The 16,820-nt window shown below is 40.2% G+C and overlaps 1 protein-coding gene across 3 annotated transcripts in view; it reads left to right on the forward strand.

Moving 5' to 3' along the window:
• The first annotated feature begins 380 nt into the window (after positions 1-380).
• The window catches only part of LOC117432192 (inactive serine protease PAMR1-like), a 47,104-nt gene continuing 30,664 nt past the window's right edge, over positions 381-16,820 (forward strand). For 2 of the 3 annotated variants that reach the window (XM_034053746.3, XM_034053747.3), the window contains exon 1: positions 382-661. In XM_034053746.3, the coding sequence (XP_033909637.3) occupies positions 553-661 (109 nt within the window). In that variant the 5' untranslated portion in view covers positions 382-552. Of the gene's footprint in view, positions 662-16,820 lie in introns of all 3 variants that reach the window. The other variant, XM_059002397.1, reaches the window with a different exon arrangement.

Here is a 16,820-nt window from a genome sequence, read left to right on the forward strand (position 1 = left end):
AGCTTGTGAACTTGCCCTACTTCCCCCAATAGTGCTGGGTCAAGCAAGTCACACTACTGACCCAAGCACCTTGATCTGTTTTGATCTCAGACAATATTAAGTGCTGAAGCTTTTCTCGTAATCCTTGAAGCTCACAGAGATTCCTGAACTGCCTACTGCAGCAGATGGGAGGGTTTTCCAGTAAGTGTGTGGATGAGGGAAGGGTTAAGTGTTTGGAGTGAGCTGGAGTCTGGCAGGGGAGTGATGTTTGTTTTTCCAGTAAGTGTGTGGGTGAGGGAAGGGTTAAGTGTTTGGAGTGAGCTGGAGTCTGGCAGAGGAGTGATGTTTGTTTTTCCAGTAAATGTGTGGGTGAGGAAAGGGTTAAGTGTACCGGAGTCTGGCTCCGAGCAGGCTGAGTGACGTCTCCCTTGATGATGTTTCAAGGAGTTTTGGAAATACATCCACCACTGATAAATACTTGAGGTTGGCTGTAACATGAAGCCACACTTCAGGTCATGTCACATAAACAGAAAATAAACTGCCTGCTCTTACAATAGAGATTGAGGCTACACCATGCTGTCGTCTGCACAGGAGTCGGCACTGAGCTGGGGACTTGCGCTAGGAGTGATATGCAGGGCAATACTGCTGCTAATGGTTATCCAGGGGTCGGCTTTACAAACCGGTAAGTTTCTCTTTCTCTCTCCATCCTTTAGAATAAATCCTGTAGTCTTTTGTCTCTTGTCAAATTGCCTTTCGGAGCATAGCTCTTTTCCAGTTGGTCAGAGCTAGTGTGTGTGTTTTTAACTGTTGCGGATAGTTGAAAAGATTTTGATGATGGTTCAAGAAAGAATTAAAACTTTTTTCACAATAAAAGTCTATGTTCAATTGTCTCTAATAGCTGTGTTGAGTTTTCAAACCAGCTCGTTTTGTTTTTGTTTTTTCCTGATGAGGTCAAACTAAATTAAAGTGAAGTGAACATCTTTGAATGTCAAGTATACAAGTGCTATTGTGTGTCCAGCTACACAGCAGTGTCTTTGGTAAATGAATGTTGATGGACAGAACTTTCTACTAATAGGAGTCCCAGTCTACTGTTTTCAAAATTAAGTAATTAGGTTTGTGGGAACTTAGTTATTATTATTATCTTTTTAACCAAATGAATAATTCATTGAGAGCCTGGAGGATTATGTTCCAATTAAAGACATACTGTAACTAACTACAGCCCTTGGAGAATTATCTATAAATTTAAGTTGATGGTTTTTAGTTTATTAAACTTATATTTAAACCTATATATCTATATATAACTCTTGGTTTATGTCTAGACTTTTTAAAATAACTTATATTATCCAAAACTAAAAATAATATTCTTATCAGTATCATATTTTCATCAGTACTATAGCCATATGATTAAAATACTGTTTAAAGATGATGTTTAAAGATAAAAATTACTTTAGTAACTGATTACTATATTTTTCCTTGTTGATAGTTCCCATTTGCCCATTCCCTCAAAGGTAGGTATTAGGACAATGAACTTCTGAAATGTACTGGTATTGGCTTGTTTGTCAGTTTTGTTTTTCTTTTACAAAAATGGCTCAGATTGCTCACTAGAGTACCCAGCTCATTAACGGGGTCTTCATGTTGAGGGACAGTTAATACCTGCATGCCTTGGGTACGCTGAGACCACCCAGGAGGTATAGGTATTGAACATCAGTCACGCAAGCCATATAGTGCACAGGTGGTTCATTCCTTCAGGGTGATATTGATACTGATATAATGCATCCATTACAAACACATATATTTAATCTAATACTGTGCACTAGATTGTCTCACTAAAAAGTATGGGTCAATTGCAATGTACCAAACTTAGTCCACCTGATGCACCCAACAGAGGGATTAAATGAGTTTGATCCACTTGCAATGTCAGTACCATTGGTAATCCCAATTGTAGTGTACCAAACGTTGATTAGATCATTGGGATCATCAGTCAAACTAGATTAAGTTTAACTGATGATGGGGTCCAGAAAATGTAGTTCCAAATAAAACAGTGATTTATTTTGTGGACACACGGTGCAGTCTAAACAAAGAGGTGAGAAACACGGTGAAGGCTGGTGCTGGTGCTTTCATGCAAAAGGTCGCTCTCAACAAGGATGGTCGTTTGTCTTAGCTGGTGCCTGACAGGCTCCTTCGATAGTCTGCAAAACACCAGTCCTGGTTGCACACACAGCAGCCTTTGTAACCTTCCACGTGTTACCTCTCTGTGTCTCCAATTTCTCAGCAACACTTGTGTGAGACAGCACACTTCCTTTAGTGCCCAGAGTTCTGTCCCTGTAATCAGTGAAACCCCAATCCCTTTGTTATATTAAAACTAGACTTATTCTTCATCCCTGTGTTTCTCTTGGTAGACTGTGAAGATAGTTTATTTGAAAGAATATGAATATTGTTTTCAGCTTTGTACCTTTATAATACAGTTAATCTATAACAATAAACCATGGTGAGTCTATAGACATTAACAACAGAATAAATGGTGAATTTTCACTAAAATGTTTCTTTGATTTCTTAGTATATTCTCGAAATTCCCAATGCAAATTATGCATATTAACACTAGAATGACAGCGTTTATAGGCATACCTAGGAAAATCATGTAATATAAATATTATAATAAAAGGACAAACAATTGAATATAAGTCATAGTTTTATTCAGGAACGTTATGTAAAGCATCTACACAACCGAAACATTGTAACATATTACATATAGCACAGCCTCAAAAAACGGTAAAAAATGAAAAACAAATATTTGAAAATAAATGTGTATATCATTGTGGCAATGTGCCCCGCCCCTGTGTGCATTTCTGTGTTATATGTTGCGTGTGGTGTGTTAATGTTGGTGTATAGATATTGCCTCACGGGATATAAATGGGTGTGTGTAGCACGAGTTATTTAAAATGTATAATTGTATTTAGGCACGGGGATTGCACTTCACTTCACGTGCATTTAAAGTACTTGATATGTGAGCACAGGGTTTTCACAGATTAGTTCACGTGCTGGGATTCAAGTGAATAATTAATTGGTAATTGAATCCCAACACAATTGTATATATAGATGCACGTTTCATTCACTCTGGGTTGTGTGTTCAGGGTGAAGGAATGGGAGAGAGTGAGGAGAGAAATAAAAAGAAGCAATTGCTACGTGGTACGTGTTTGTTTTGTGTTCGTCCCTGTTTGTTAGTGTCTGTTGGTTTTGTTTGTCTGTTTATTTTGGCCGCAAGTGCCATGTCCTGTTTTCTGTTTAAACCGTTTATTTTACAGTAAACTCACTGAGCGCAACAACGTCTCGGTTTCACTGCAAGTACTGCCTGTCTGTGTGTGATTCTTTCTGGCCTGACGTCATCCCTGCAGCTAGCCTGTACAACTGAAACAATGTAAAAAAAATAAAATAAATGGGTTTATATTGCCTACATCACAAAGTGTATATACACAACCAAAGCTATGTGTTTATACAGAGATGTACTGTAATCGAAATTACATGAATAAATAAACATTTGAACAGAATGGGCTTCATTTACAGACGTGCTCAAATTTGTTGGTACCCCTCCACAAAAAACGAAGAATGCACAATTTTCTCTGAAATAACTTGAAACTGACAAAAGTAATTGGCATCCACCATTGTTTATTCCATATTTAATAGAAATCAGACTTTGCTTTTGATTTTTTATTCAACATAATATTGTAAATAAGAAAACAAATGAAAATGGCATGGACAAAAATGATGGGACCGCTAACCTAATATTTTGTTGCACAACCTTTAGAGGCAATCACTGCAATCAAACGTTTTCTGTAGCTCTCAATGAGACTTCTGCACCTGTTAACAGGTAGTTTGGCCCACTCTTCCTGAGCAAACAGCTCCAGCTGTCTCAGGTTTGATGGGTGCCTTCTCCAGACTGCAAGTTTCAGCTCTTTCCATAGATGTTCGATAGAATTCAGATCAGGACTCATAGAAGACCACTTCAGAATAGTCCAATGTTTTGTTCTTATCCATTCTTGTGTGCTTTTAGCTGTGTGTTTTGGGTCATTATCCTGTTGGAGGACCCATGACCTGCGACTGAGACAGAGCTTTCTGACACTGGGCAGTACGTTTCGCTCCAGAATGCCTTGATAGTCTTGAGATTTCATTGTGCCCTGCACAGATTCAAGGCACCCTGTGCCAGGCGCATCAAAGCAGCCCCAAAACACAACCGAGCCTCCTCCATGTTTCACTGTAGGTATGGTGTTCTTTTCTTTGAAAGCTTCATTTTTTCGTCTGTGAACATATAGAGCTGATGTGACTTGCCAACAAGCTCCAGTTTTGACTCATCTGTCCAAAGGACATTCTCCCAGAAGGATTGTGGCTTGTCAATATGCATTTTAGCAAATTCCAGTCTGGCTTTTTTATGTTTTTCTTTCAAAAGTGGAGTCCTCCTGGGTCTTCTTCCATGGAGCCCACTTTTGCTCAAAAAGCGATGGATGGTGCGATCAGAAACTGACGTACCTTCACCTTGGAGTTCAGCTTGTATCTCTTTGGCAGTTATCCTTGGTTCTTTTTCTACCATTCGCACTATCCTTCTGTTCAATCTGGGGTCGATTTTCCTCTTGCGGCCGCGCCCAGGGAGGTTGGCTACAGTTCCATGGACCTTAAACTTCTTAATAATATTTGCAACTGTTGTCACAGGAACATCAGGCTGCTTGGAGATGGTCTTGTAGCCTTTACCTTTACCATGCTTGTCTATTATTTTCTTTCTGATCTCCTCAGACAACTCTCTCCTTTGCTTTCTCTGGTCCATGTTCAGTGTGGTGCACACAATGATACCAAACAGCACAGTGACTACTTTTCTCCATTTAAATAGGCTGAATGACTGATTACAAGATTGGAGACATGTGTGATACTAATTAAAGAAACTAATTAGTTTGAAATATCACTATAATCCAATTATTTATTATCTTTTCTAAGGGGTACCAACAAATGTGTCCAGGCCATTTTAGAATATCTTTGTAGAATAAGCAATAATTCATCTCTTTTCACAGCTTCTTTGCTTTATTCTATGACATACCAAAGGCATGCAAGTATACATGATAAAATAGATTTTAATTTCATTACTTTTCAGGAGGAATGAAGCATTATATCAATGAGCTATAAGGGTACCAACAAATTTGAGCACGTCTGTACAATCGTTTACAAAGTCTAAGTGCTGGACCAAATCACACAGATCCTGTGCTTTTCGAAATATGCAGTGCACTTACTGCAGACTGTCTTTGCGCATTTGGCACAGCTATCAACAGTAACCCAGGCTTCTAGCACGGAGAGGAGGGGAAGAGGGTGTGTTAGCTTTCCCTCTCTCTGAGTGGCTGAGAGGCGGGCCTTGGGGGATTGCTGGTCCTATAAAATAACACTCTGTTGTTCCCTCAGCTCTGCCCCTATAGGACGTAAACAAGCCAGCGGAAGCCTTACGGCCAGACGGAGAAACAAAAGGAGACCACCCACAAACAAAATAAAGCAAAACAAAATAAGAAAAGAAACAGAGCAGTAGCGGGGAAACCTTGGGCAGACCCCCGAAAGTATAATTTTAACCTACACTGTTGAAGTAACTGTAGAGTGTAGGTCGGAGTCTCGGGCCGTTCGGGTAGCAACGGTCGGAGAAACGCTGCAGAGTGCAGCACCTTTAGTTTGTAGTTTTGTTAATAGTGTTTTATTTTCTCTTTTTCTTTGTGCCTTCTGTTTTGATTATTGTTTTGTGCACCTGCGAGTGTACCCAAGGTGATCCGTGAAAACTTATACCATTGCTGGTAATCGTAGGATAACAGTGCCACCTTGTGGACAACAATAAATCGTGAACCAAAGTGGTGTTTAGCACTACAGTTTTCTGTCTCCTGTGTCAGTGAATTAACCACCCTTCCACAGGCATGTACTAGTACAATGAAAGCTTCTAATTACTACAAGAGCATTGACCAGGGATCATCTTGGTGTCACTGCTGCTGGAAGATTCATCTTCGCAGTCTGCTTCAGAGCCAGATTCGTCACTGTCCATCTCTGCTGTATCAGAATCGTTGTTTGGCAAAATTTGCAGTAATTCCTACTTTGCTGTCCTGGGTCTTCCACGATCCATTTTCAATGTGTATTGGGGTATGTGGAAGGGTGGTTAATTCACTGACACAGGAGACAGGCAGGTGGCACTAAAGGTCCATTGTTCCCAGTTACCAGCAATGGTAAATGAGACACGGTCAGGTAGACACTTGCAGGTGCCTAAACAAATAATAATCCAAAACAGAAGGTACAAAGAAAAAGAGAAAATAAAACACTTTTAACAAGCAGCTTTACCCCGACCGTCGCTATCCGCACGGCCTGGGTCTCCGTCCTACACTCACTTATTCCCTCGACCTGTTATGCACATACTTTCTGGGGTTCTGCCCAAGTTTTTCCCTGCTACTAAAAAAAAAAACGTATTTTGTTTTGTTTTGTACCTCTCCAGCTGTGCTTGGTCCGGCAGCAGCGCTTCCGCGGGCTCGTTTTCCGTCTTAAAGGGGCAGGTCTGAGGGAACAACAGAGCATTATTTTATAGGCCCAGCAATCCCCCAAGGCCCGCCTCAGCCACTCAGAGAGAGGGAAATCGAACACACCCTCTTCCCCACCGCTCTGTGTCACTGCCATGACTGGGAGGCGGATCTTACGAGGCTGCTGCCCTCTTCCTGCAGCACCATGCATACGCCAGACAGTCAGCACAGATCTCCTCTGTTACAGGGTAACAATGAATTTCTTAGAAAAACAAGTGACTTATAGCAGCCTAACTAGAGTGCAGACAGACAGCTTGGCGCCATGAGCTGTCAAGGCTGATTGATGGGCTATCAGGAATGCAGACTGATATAATCAAACTTCAATACATGGCTGCAAGGCCCGACTGATAAATACAAATAATACTGCAACATTTAATTGTTATAATATGTTTTATATGTATCGGTCACTTTTTGTAGCTACGCAATTCTTAAACACACACACCGCAATTTATATTTAAATTCCAAAAACGGTCAAAATGACCGCCTTGGTCGTTCTAGTGTTAACTGCAGTTTGGATGGGAATTTCTGCATAGTAAAATTCCACACAAACGCATTATGAATATTGAAAGCATGAATACCAAACAGCCTTTATCAAGCAGGCTAGTATACATTATTACATGTATTCACAGCACAATGTTGGGGTGTGTACACTATTTTACAGCATAAGCATTGTATAGATCGGTGGATTCCATGTGCCGTTTATATGACAAATACTTTTAAAGTCCTGTCGATGTTAAAGATGAATATAGGGGAAAAGCGATGAAATGTAAATAATCTATAGGGGGAAAATAATGTGGTCTAATTATATTTGCACTAAAACACACAGAAAATGTTTCTTCAAATCGTCTAAAATTCTGGTTTATATTTTCAATATACTGGTCTATCGGTTAGTTCCCATAATCTAACTTGGTCCACTTGATCAGATCAGTTTAACTAATTAACTGGATGTTCGGATTAGTACTCTGCCATTGGGACTGACTGTGTTCAGTTCCTGTGGATTTTTTTAGCCCTGAAGTTAGTCCACTTGAAGAGGACTAAACCAATGGTATAACTAAATAACTTACCTATGCTTTACCATGAATACACTGTGCTTTAGTACACTTTTCTATGCTTCTACTACTATATCAATTTCAGATACAGTAAACAGAGTATCTGTTTACTGTATCTGAAATTGATATAGTAGTAGATTTGATGAAGTAGTAGTTTTGATGAAGAGTATCACAAAATAATTGTGTGCTTGTGTGCTTGGAATAACCATGTCTTTTTCATAACATTTCTCATGTTCTGTATGTGCGTGTTCATGTGGGGAGTTCTGGAGGTGGCTGTTTTGGCAAAGTGTGCTTTGAGTCATGTCTGAGCATGTCTTTGAACATCTGGGATGGAAAAACAGACAATTACTATAACCACAAATCACAACACTCAAGCCATTACCCGATTCCAGACCTAAAATGCTTGCAAAATAACTTCTAAACACTATATGATATCTGCATTAATACTATCTGTCAATCGTTTAAATACTTAATGATCAAATCCTGAACCAGAAATTTCCTCTGGATATAAACAGAAAGCTTTTTTTTCTTTGTGTGTGGCAAGGTGATGGTTAATCATGGGCTTGGGAGAAGGCCACTTCATCTCCCTGGAAAGTAAAAAGCTAGCTCCCCAATGTAAATATGTGTATTTCCACAGCGCTGTGTGTATAGAAGCCCCCAGTATTGTGGGTATGCAGAGCAGCCGATATGTTGGAAAGAAAGACATCCTTGTTCATACAGTATGTCAATCAGGGATAATTGACTCATTTACTCCTGACTCACAAATGAGGACACTGCAGGCTGACCCAAGTTCTACATGAGGTGCTGCTAAAAAAAATGCTGTTTAAAGTAAGAAACCAGCTCTGCAATTAGGCACTTACTGAGCCTTTATCTGTATCAGGTAAAGATTCTTACCATTGAAATTAGCAATCATTTTGGTTCCTGTATGGCTCAACTGGTAAAGGCACAAGAGTCATACATAAGAACATAAAAATGAACAAAGGCCATTCAGCCCATCTAAACTTGTCTGGTTGCTATAGCTAATTGATCTCAGAACTTTGTCAAGTTTAAGGATCCAAGTGATTCTGTCTCAACAACATGGCTAAGTAGCCCATTCCACACCCTCGCCGCTCTCTGTGTGAAGAAGTGTCTTCATTTCCAGCTGTGTCCTCTGGTCCTGGTTTTGTACTGTTCTAACAGGGTTGGATATTGCCCCGCCGTTAATAGGGGTTCCTTAATGAACTTGTCATCTCGGAAGGATGAGTAGCGACAGGATCTTGGTCCCCACGGCCAACACTATTTGTCTCTGTTTACCCTATCAGTCACTTCACTATAGACCTCTGGGTATGTGCCTATTCTGTGCATACTTCTAAACACGTCAATACAACTTCACCCTATTTGGGCAAGGCAGGGCTCGGGATTTAGTTACACGGTGGCCATCTGAGTTAACAGTGATAGTAAATAGCAAATATGAATTAGGAAATCCCTCCCTCCCAGAACCGGGAGACACCCCTACTCCGAGATACAAATAATTACAGATTGTGGCGGGGTGCCCCGGCCCTGTGCATATTTTTGTGTTATATGTTGTATGTAGCGTGTTATTGTTGGTGTATATATTGGGTCACGGGATATAAGGTGGGGTTATGTAGCACGAGTGATTTAAAATGTATATTTGTATTTAGACACGAGGTTGGCATAATCACTTCACATGCAGAGTAAAGTGTGTATTTGTATGTGGGCACAGGGATTGCACAAATTAGTTCACGTGCTGGGATTCAAGTGAATGATTAATTAGTAATTGAATCCCAGTACAGCTGTATATACAGTGCCTTGCGAAAGTATTCGGCCCCCTTGAACTTTGCGACCTTTTGCCACATTTCAGGCTTCAAACATAAAGATATGAAACTGTAATTTTTTGTGAAGAATCAACAACAAGTGGGACACAATCATGAAGTGGAACGAAATTTATTGGATATTTCAAACTTTTTTAACAAATAAAAAACTGAAAAATTGGGCGTGCAAAATTATTCAGCCCCTTTACTTTCAGTGCAGCAACCTCTCTCCAGAAGTTCAGTGAGGATCTCTGAATGATCCAATGTTGACCTAAATGACTAATGATGATAAATAGAATCCACCTGTGTGTAATCAAGTCTCCGTATAAATGCACCTGCACTGTGATAGTCTCAGAGGTCCGTTTAAAGCGCAGAGAGCATCATGAAGAACAAGGAACACACCAGGCAGGTCCGAGATACTGTTGTGGAGAAGTTTAAAGGCGGATTTGGATACAAAAAGATTTCCCAAGCTTTAAACATCCCAAGGAGCACTGTGCAAGCGATAATATTGAAATGGAAGGAGTATCAGACCACTGCAAATCTACCAAGACCTGGCCATCCCTCTAAACTTTCAGCTCATACAAGGAGAAGACTGATCAGAGATGCAGCCAAGAGGCCCATGATCATTCTGGATGAACTGCAGAGATCTACAGCTGAGGTGGGAGACTCTGTCCATAGGACAACAATCAGTCGTATACTGCACAAATCTGGCCTTTATGGAAGAGTGGCAAGAAGAAAGCCATTTCTTAAAGATATCCATAAAAAGTGTCGTTTACAGTTTGCCACAAGCCACCTGGGAGACACACCAAACATGTGGAAGAAAGTGCTCTGGTCAGATTAAACCAAAATCGAACTTTTTGGCAACAATGCAAAACGTTATGTTTGGCGTAAAAGCAACACAGCTCATCACCCTGAACACACCATCCCCACTGTCAAACATGGTGGTGGCAGCATCATGGTTTGGGCCTGCTTTTCTTCAGCAGGGACAGGGAAGATGGTTAAAATTGATAGGAAGATGGATGGAGCCAAATACAGGACCATTCTGGAAGAAAACCTGATGGAGTCTGCAAAAGACCTGAGACTGGGGCGGAGATTTGTCTTCCAACAAGACAATGATCCAAAACATAAAGCAAAATCTACAATGGAATGGTTCACAAATAAACATATCCAGGTGTTAGAATGGCCAAGTCAAAGTCCAGACCTGAATCCAATCGAGAATCTGTGGAAAGAACTGAAAACTGCTGTTCACAAATGCTCTCCATCCAACCTCACTGAGTTCGAGCTGTTTTGCAAGGAGGAATGGGCAAAAATTTCAGTCTCTCGATGTGCAAAACTGATAGAGACATACCCCAAGCGACTTACAGCTGTAATCGCAGCAAAAGGTGGCGCTACAAAGTATTAACTTAAGGGGGCTGAATAATTTTGCACGCCCAATTTTTCAGTTTTTTATTTGTTAAAAAAGTTTGAAATATCCAATAAATTTCGTTCCACTTCATGATTGTGTCCCACTTGTTGTTGATTCTTCACAAAAAATTACAGTTTCATATCTTTATGTTTGAAGCCTGAAATGTGGCAAAAGGTCGCAAAGTTCAAGGGGGCCGAATACTTTCGCAAGGCACTGTAGATGCACGAGTCACTCACTCGGGGTTAGTGGGTTCATGAGTGGAGAACGGGTGTGGAGACAGGAGTAATAATAATTTTAAAAAATAACAATTGCTATGCGTGCTGGCTTGTAAACCAGCACAATACTTGTTACTGTTTGTTGTTGGCCAACGTGCCGTTTGTTTTGTCAGAGTGTTTTTCGTTTGTTCAGCCTTTTTATTTTGTTTATTTAATAAAAGTGCTGCAGCACATTCATTACCCAATCTGCTGTGGATTCCTTTAATTTCACTCGCAGTGCTGTGTGTTTGTTCCGGGTCTGACGTCACCGCTCAAGCCAGCTTACCACACAGACCTATAACACTTTGTAAGAAAACACACACCACTAACATGTAAAGGTAGTAAAAATAAGGTGCATTTATTGTAGTAATAGAATACAAACAGAGCAGCGAGCTCCGGATGCTGGGTTGCATTATCATTTATGCATAAGAGAGTTTCATCCCTCAAGCACAAGACATGCGCAGCATTTCAAATACAAACAATTTCCATATATGGATGTTAATAAGCAGTTTAAGTTCTACACGTGTAGCTCTCAGAAATATGTTATTATTAAGCAGATAATATGCAGATAAGGAGTAGCTAATATACCATGAGATTGGAAGACAGGACGGCATGACTCCAGCTGTTTTCGTCCTGCATGATAAGTTTTCGCCGGTGTTATGGGTTTCTGTGGAATTCTGCCTCTGCTTATCTTATGCCCCTGACAGTAAGCTCAGAATTGATATTGTCAAAACTGCACTCACTCCTGGTTTTTATATAAACCTTTTATTGTGCAGTATACGCTTTAATGAAGATTATAAAATAATCTTACAACTTCTATTAAAAAGTATACATTTCAAATTACTATTGTGGTTTATTTTTACATTGGGATAACAGAAAAGAAAAATAAGGTCAGGCAAATTATTGATTTTATCTTACTTAACCCCAATACTCATATATTTCTGTAAAACTCAATCAATATTTGATAAAACAAAAATAGCAGTGAGAATTTCTTACACTGTTCAGTATATCATTACTTTAAATCATCAAGTCATTATGATTGATCTTGACACTGTAGTTTTCAGAACCTCAGTTTAACTGTTGGATATTAACATATACAACAACCCTTATTCACCTTTGTGGTCAAGTATTTTACTGTATTAATTAAATTAAACTCAGATTTCAAATCAATTAACCTTCTAAATTGTTAAACCAGTATTTCTACATATAAACATGAAAAAGCAAACAAAAGCTCAGTATAGTTACGATCGTGACGTCTTCAATATCAGCGTTTCCCACTCAGGAGTCAACAATGTCTGGGAGGATCTCAGCAAGCTGGAAGAGTAATGACAAGTCTGGGAGGATGTCACCGGGCTGGCAGGGTAATGACAAGTCTGGGAGGATGTCACCGGGCTGGCAGGGTAATGACAAGTGGGAGGATGTCACCAGGCTGGCAGGGTAATGACAAGTCTTGGAGGATGTCAGTGAGCTGGCAGGGTAATGACAAGTCTGGGAGGATGTTAATGACAAGTCTGGGAGGATGTCACCGGGCTGGCAGGGTAATGACAAGTCTGGGAGGATGTCACCGGGCTGGCAGGGTAATGACAAGTCCGGGAGGATGTCAGTGAGCTGGAAGGGTATTGACAAGTCTGGGAGGATGTCAGTGAGCTGGAAGGGTATTGACAAGTCTGGGAGGATGTCAGTGAGCTGGCTGGGTAATGACAAGTCTGGGAGGATGTCAGTGAGCTGGCAGGGTAATGACAAGTCTGGGAGGATGTCAGTGAGCTGGCAGGGTAATGACAAGCCTGGGAGGATGTCAATGACAAATCTGGGAGGATGTCACCAGGCTGGCAGGGTAATGACAAGTCTGGCGAAGCACTGCAGCTCCTTTAACAACCACCCCAAGCGACACTAGCTTTTTCGCCTGGTGATGGCAACTACTGGACTGCTGTAATCCCCCTGTGACAGGCAAAGACTAGCGTTCTCTTATCTGCACAAGTCACAATGTCCCCAGGCCAGACACATTATTAACCTCACCCAGAATTTAACTTTCGTTTTCTTCTTTTAAAACACAGTTCAGGTTCTGGGTCCAATAAATCTTTACTAGCTTTCCAGTTGGCACTTCACTTAATATAATGCTTGACCTTTTTTAATTCGATGTACTACGTAAACAAATGACTCTCTTGTATACTGTGCAATGTGCATTAGTTCGTCTAACTACACTTTTCTTTCTGAAGCAACTTTCACTGACACTTGACTCACTGTACTGCCGAGACGTGCGCTTTCTCATCAGCTTTCCCATTCCTGGTCAGAGATACTATGTCTTCTCTTAAAAAGTGTATCTGCTGCCCTTTATTTCCAATCAGGCCCACACCATGGCCATGTGTTACTCAGCTCTGGCTCACGCTTGCTCCATGGCTTGACTTGCAGCAACTTTTTCTTAAACACAAAGTATACAAAACAACAATACGCACTCCAGTTTAATGTACAAAACACTTTAAACAAGTTCCTGAAATGGCAGCGGGTTTTCCTTTTTTTTAAAGTAGCACACTTTCAACAACGCTCAATCACTGCTCCATTTTGTCTGTACTCTGCTCTCCAAATCGAAAAGACAGACATTTTGATTGGCTAGGGGCCGCAGCTTTCAGTAAATAAATTGGCCAGTGGAACTATCAATCAGTCAGAGATTACATAGTCGGAATAGACTTCCCTTTTTCAGTCAACGTTAGTTCTTAAAGCAAACACTGAATTTACTTATTTCTTTAACAGGTTGCACAGTTTCCCTTACACTGTACTTAAGGTATTGGTTTGGGTTAACTATGTCAGTTCCTTTTAATATTTTAAAGACATGTCCCCACATATTCTTCTTTGTCCTGATTGTGTCCTGGTTCTGCCAAGTTGATGGGCCTCTCTGGAGTGTTTCATTAGCTCTGGCACTCGTCGTGGTTAGGGAGGCAAAATGGACTTGAACTGTTTCTCCGCACTGCGTTACTGCGGGTCCTGCTGAACAGGAGTCTAATGAGCTCAAGTGGACACCTGCAGGGCTGGCCTATTGTAGCTCATCAATATCCGCTCTCAAACCTTTGACTGTAAAGAGGCAATTGGCTTAGCCATGGGATTGGAAGATGCCCACTGTCCTTCATTTCTCCTGAGCTGTTCTGGGTAATTACTACAATGAGGGATCTTAATTGCACATTTTAGCTAAAAAAAATAAACATTTGGCCTGGATAGGGGTCTCAGTTGATGTGTAATGTGTAATGTTTGCATGTCCTGGCATACACATTTTGCTTATGATATGCTGGCCTTGTTTTGACAAGACATGGTCTACTAGACAATACCTGCACTGTAATCAGTTTGACACCACAAATGGTTTTATGCAAATGTTTTCAAAGTCATCATTCACCCAAGAAAACATTGATTTTTGTTATAATGTGTTTTCTAGACAACAAATGTATCTGCACATGTATCTCCTCAGCCAGTTTAGATGCAATTTGCATGCAGTTTGTTGCTGATAAGCGTGCTTTGCATAACCCTTTTCCCTCTGGCGGTGGTATACCTTTGTTCTTTGTTGTACTTATTACTAATGTGTTTCTTTCATCATCATTTCTTTGTGTATTTACTTGCCCTCAATGAAATGTAACTTTCTTTTAAACAAAACCTTTTTTAAAAAGCAATTTTGTATTATTACACCTTTCTTTAAATGGCCATGTGACGGAGCAGCGTCCCTCATATTACAAACTCATAGGACTTTTGAACTGACTGTGCTTTTTAAATGTAAACACTGTAAACCTTGTGATGTAAACTTACTGGTTTAATTATTGCCCTACAAGCTGTTTGTTCAGATGTAATCTCCTCACAGAAAAGTGCACATTTCTGGGGTGATGCGCAGATGACTACAGCTTGGTACAAACGAAACACAAAGAGACTAAAACATAAAATTACAGAAAAAAAGAATAACTTGAAAGAGTATAAAAGAGAAAATAAACTTTAGAGGAAGTACTAGCCATTATAATACCTACACTAGAGTGGCAGGGGGAATGGTATAAACTAACTGGTGGGTTTTACTTGTTGGGAGGTAAATTCAAATGTAAAAATTGTTCAAATGTTTCTATATATTGTAAGGAAGCGTCCCTGCTAATGCTGGTTTGCACCCACAGCAGACCCAAACACAGAACTGCATGTTTCATATTTTCATTCACTTTTATTGACACAGATCATTTCATTCACTTTTATTCACACAGACAAACATAATAAACAGAACACACAACTAAAGCCTAGCTCCCACTCGGAACACTAGCTAAACTTTTACCTACACTTACACTGGCACGGGACCACTAAGCGGGTTACCTGTTTCAATAAAACCACTTGTTACACACAGTACACAAGTTTTACACAGTACACCCAGGTTCACACAGAACCTTTACAGTGTCTTCCAGACTTCACACAGACTCCTACTTCAACCCACCACCAACACAGACAAAGACAGGCGTTTATACACAAACACTTAACCAATAATGACATTAAACGATCCCCAAGTGCACCCCGGTGATTCCCATTCAGCCCTAGAGGCTTCTGGGACCTGTAGTCTTTCAGCCTACGGCCATGACACCTCTCCCATGCACTACAAAATGATCACATACACCGCAATATATATACCATGGTGATATTAAAAAAAATAATAATAATAAAGGTATTATTGAATTATTTGAATTTTATTTAAAAGTTCACCCATACACCGGGGCTAGTCAGGATGTGGGATTACATCAGCATTGTATCCAAACTTAGTAATACAAAATACCCACACTATATTTATTTTTTTTGTTTTTTTTGTGCCACCATTAGTTGGCGCCTAGGCAGCTGCCTATGTCACTTACAGCTAACGCTGGGCTTGTGTACCATGCGGTTGTATACTTTAGTATGTACTCCTTACCTCAGTCTTTTGAGGACGGCTCGAATCTTTTCACCTGAAGTTTCTCTTCATAATTCAGTCCCAATGTTGGTGTTGTGCCCCAAACCCACTGTAAATAACCATGGCTTTGCCTCCTGTCAGACCTTGGAAATCATAACTGTGCATGGGCCACAGGTGCGGTGGAGAAGAACACCCTGCTATAGATTTGCTGTGTTCATGATTCATATTTAGTGACACACACACACATACACACATACACATACACACACACATACAAATATATATGTACAGTCGGCGCTGCTTTATCGGGACGCCTCGGGAGAAGGAAAAATATCCCGAATAAGCAGCCGTCCCAATTAAACGAGAGGCATTTGAGACAACCTTAGTCATACTTTTTTGTTTCTTAATGAAAAGAAAAAGAAAGAAATCACATCACATTATGATTAAATTCTAAATACATAATTTAAAATACGAGTCAATGTTTTTTTTTATTCCTAATCAAAATTAATCGCTGTTTTTTTTATTTCTACATTAAATGAAAAATAATTAAATCACATCTTATCACAAGGCACCTGCCATGTTGACACGCCAACTTTCTTTGCAAAAGCAGCCTGAGAAACCACAGGAGACTCCTCCTTCTTCAAAAGTTCACCGTGGTATACACAATTTACACAAGTCACAGCGTAATCACATCCTCACTGCACTGTGCTACGCGACCTGTCTTGCTCTGAAAAGCGATCTCTGTTCATCATTTGAAAATACTGTATCCCAATTAAACAAAGTGACGTCCCAATTAAACAACATAAATACCATTGGGAAGAATCGTCTCCCAGAGTTGTATCCCATATCAGTATCC

This window comes from Acipenser ruthenus, chromosome 27, assembly GCF_902713425.1.
Source record: "Acipenser ruthenus chromosome 27, fAciRut3.2 maternal haplotype, whole genome shotgun sequence".
Taxonomy (NCBI): domain Eukaryota; kingdom Metazoa; phylum Chordata; class Actinopteri; order Acipenseriformes; family Acipenseridae; genus Acipenser; species Acipenser ruthenus.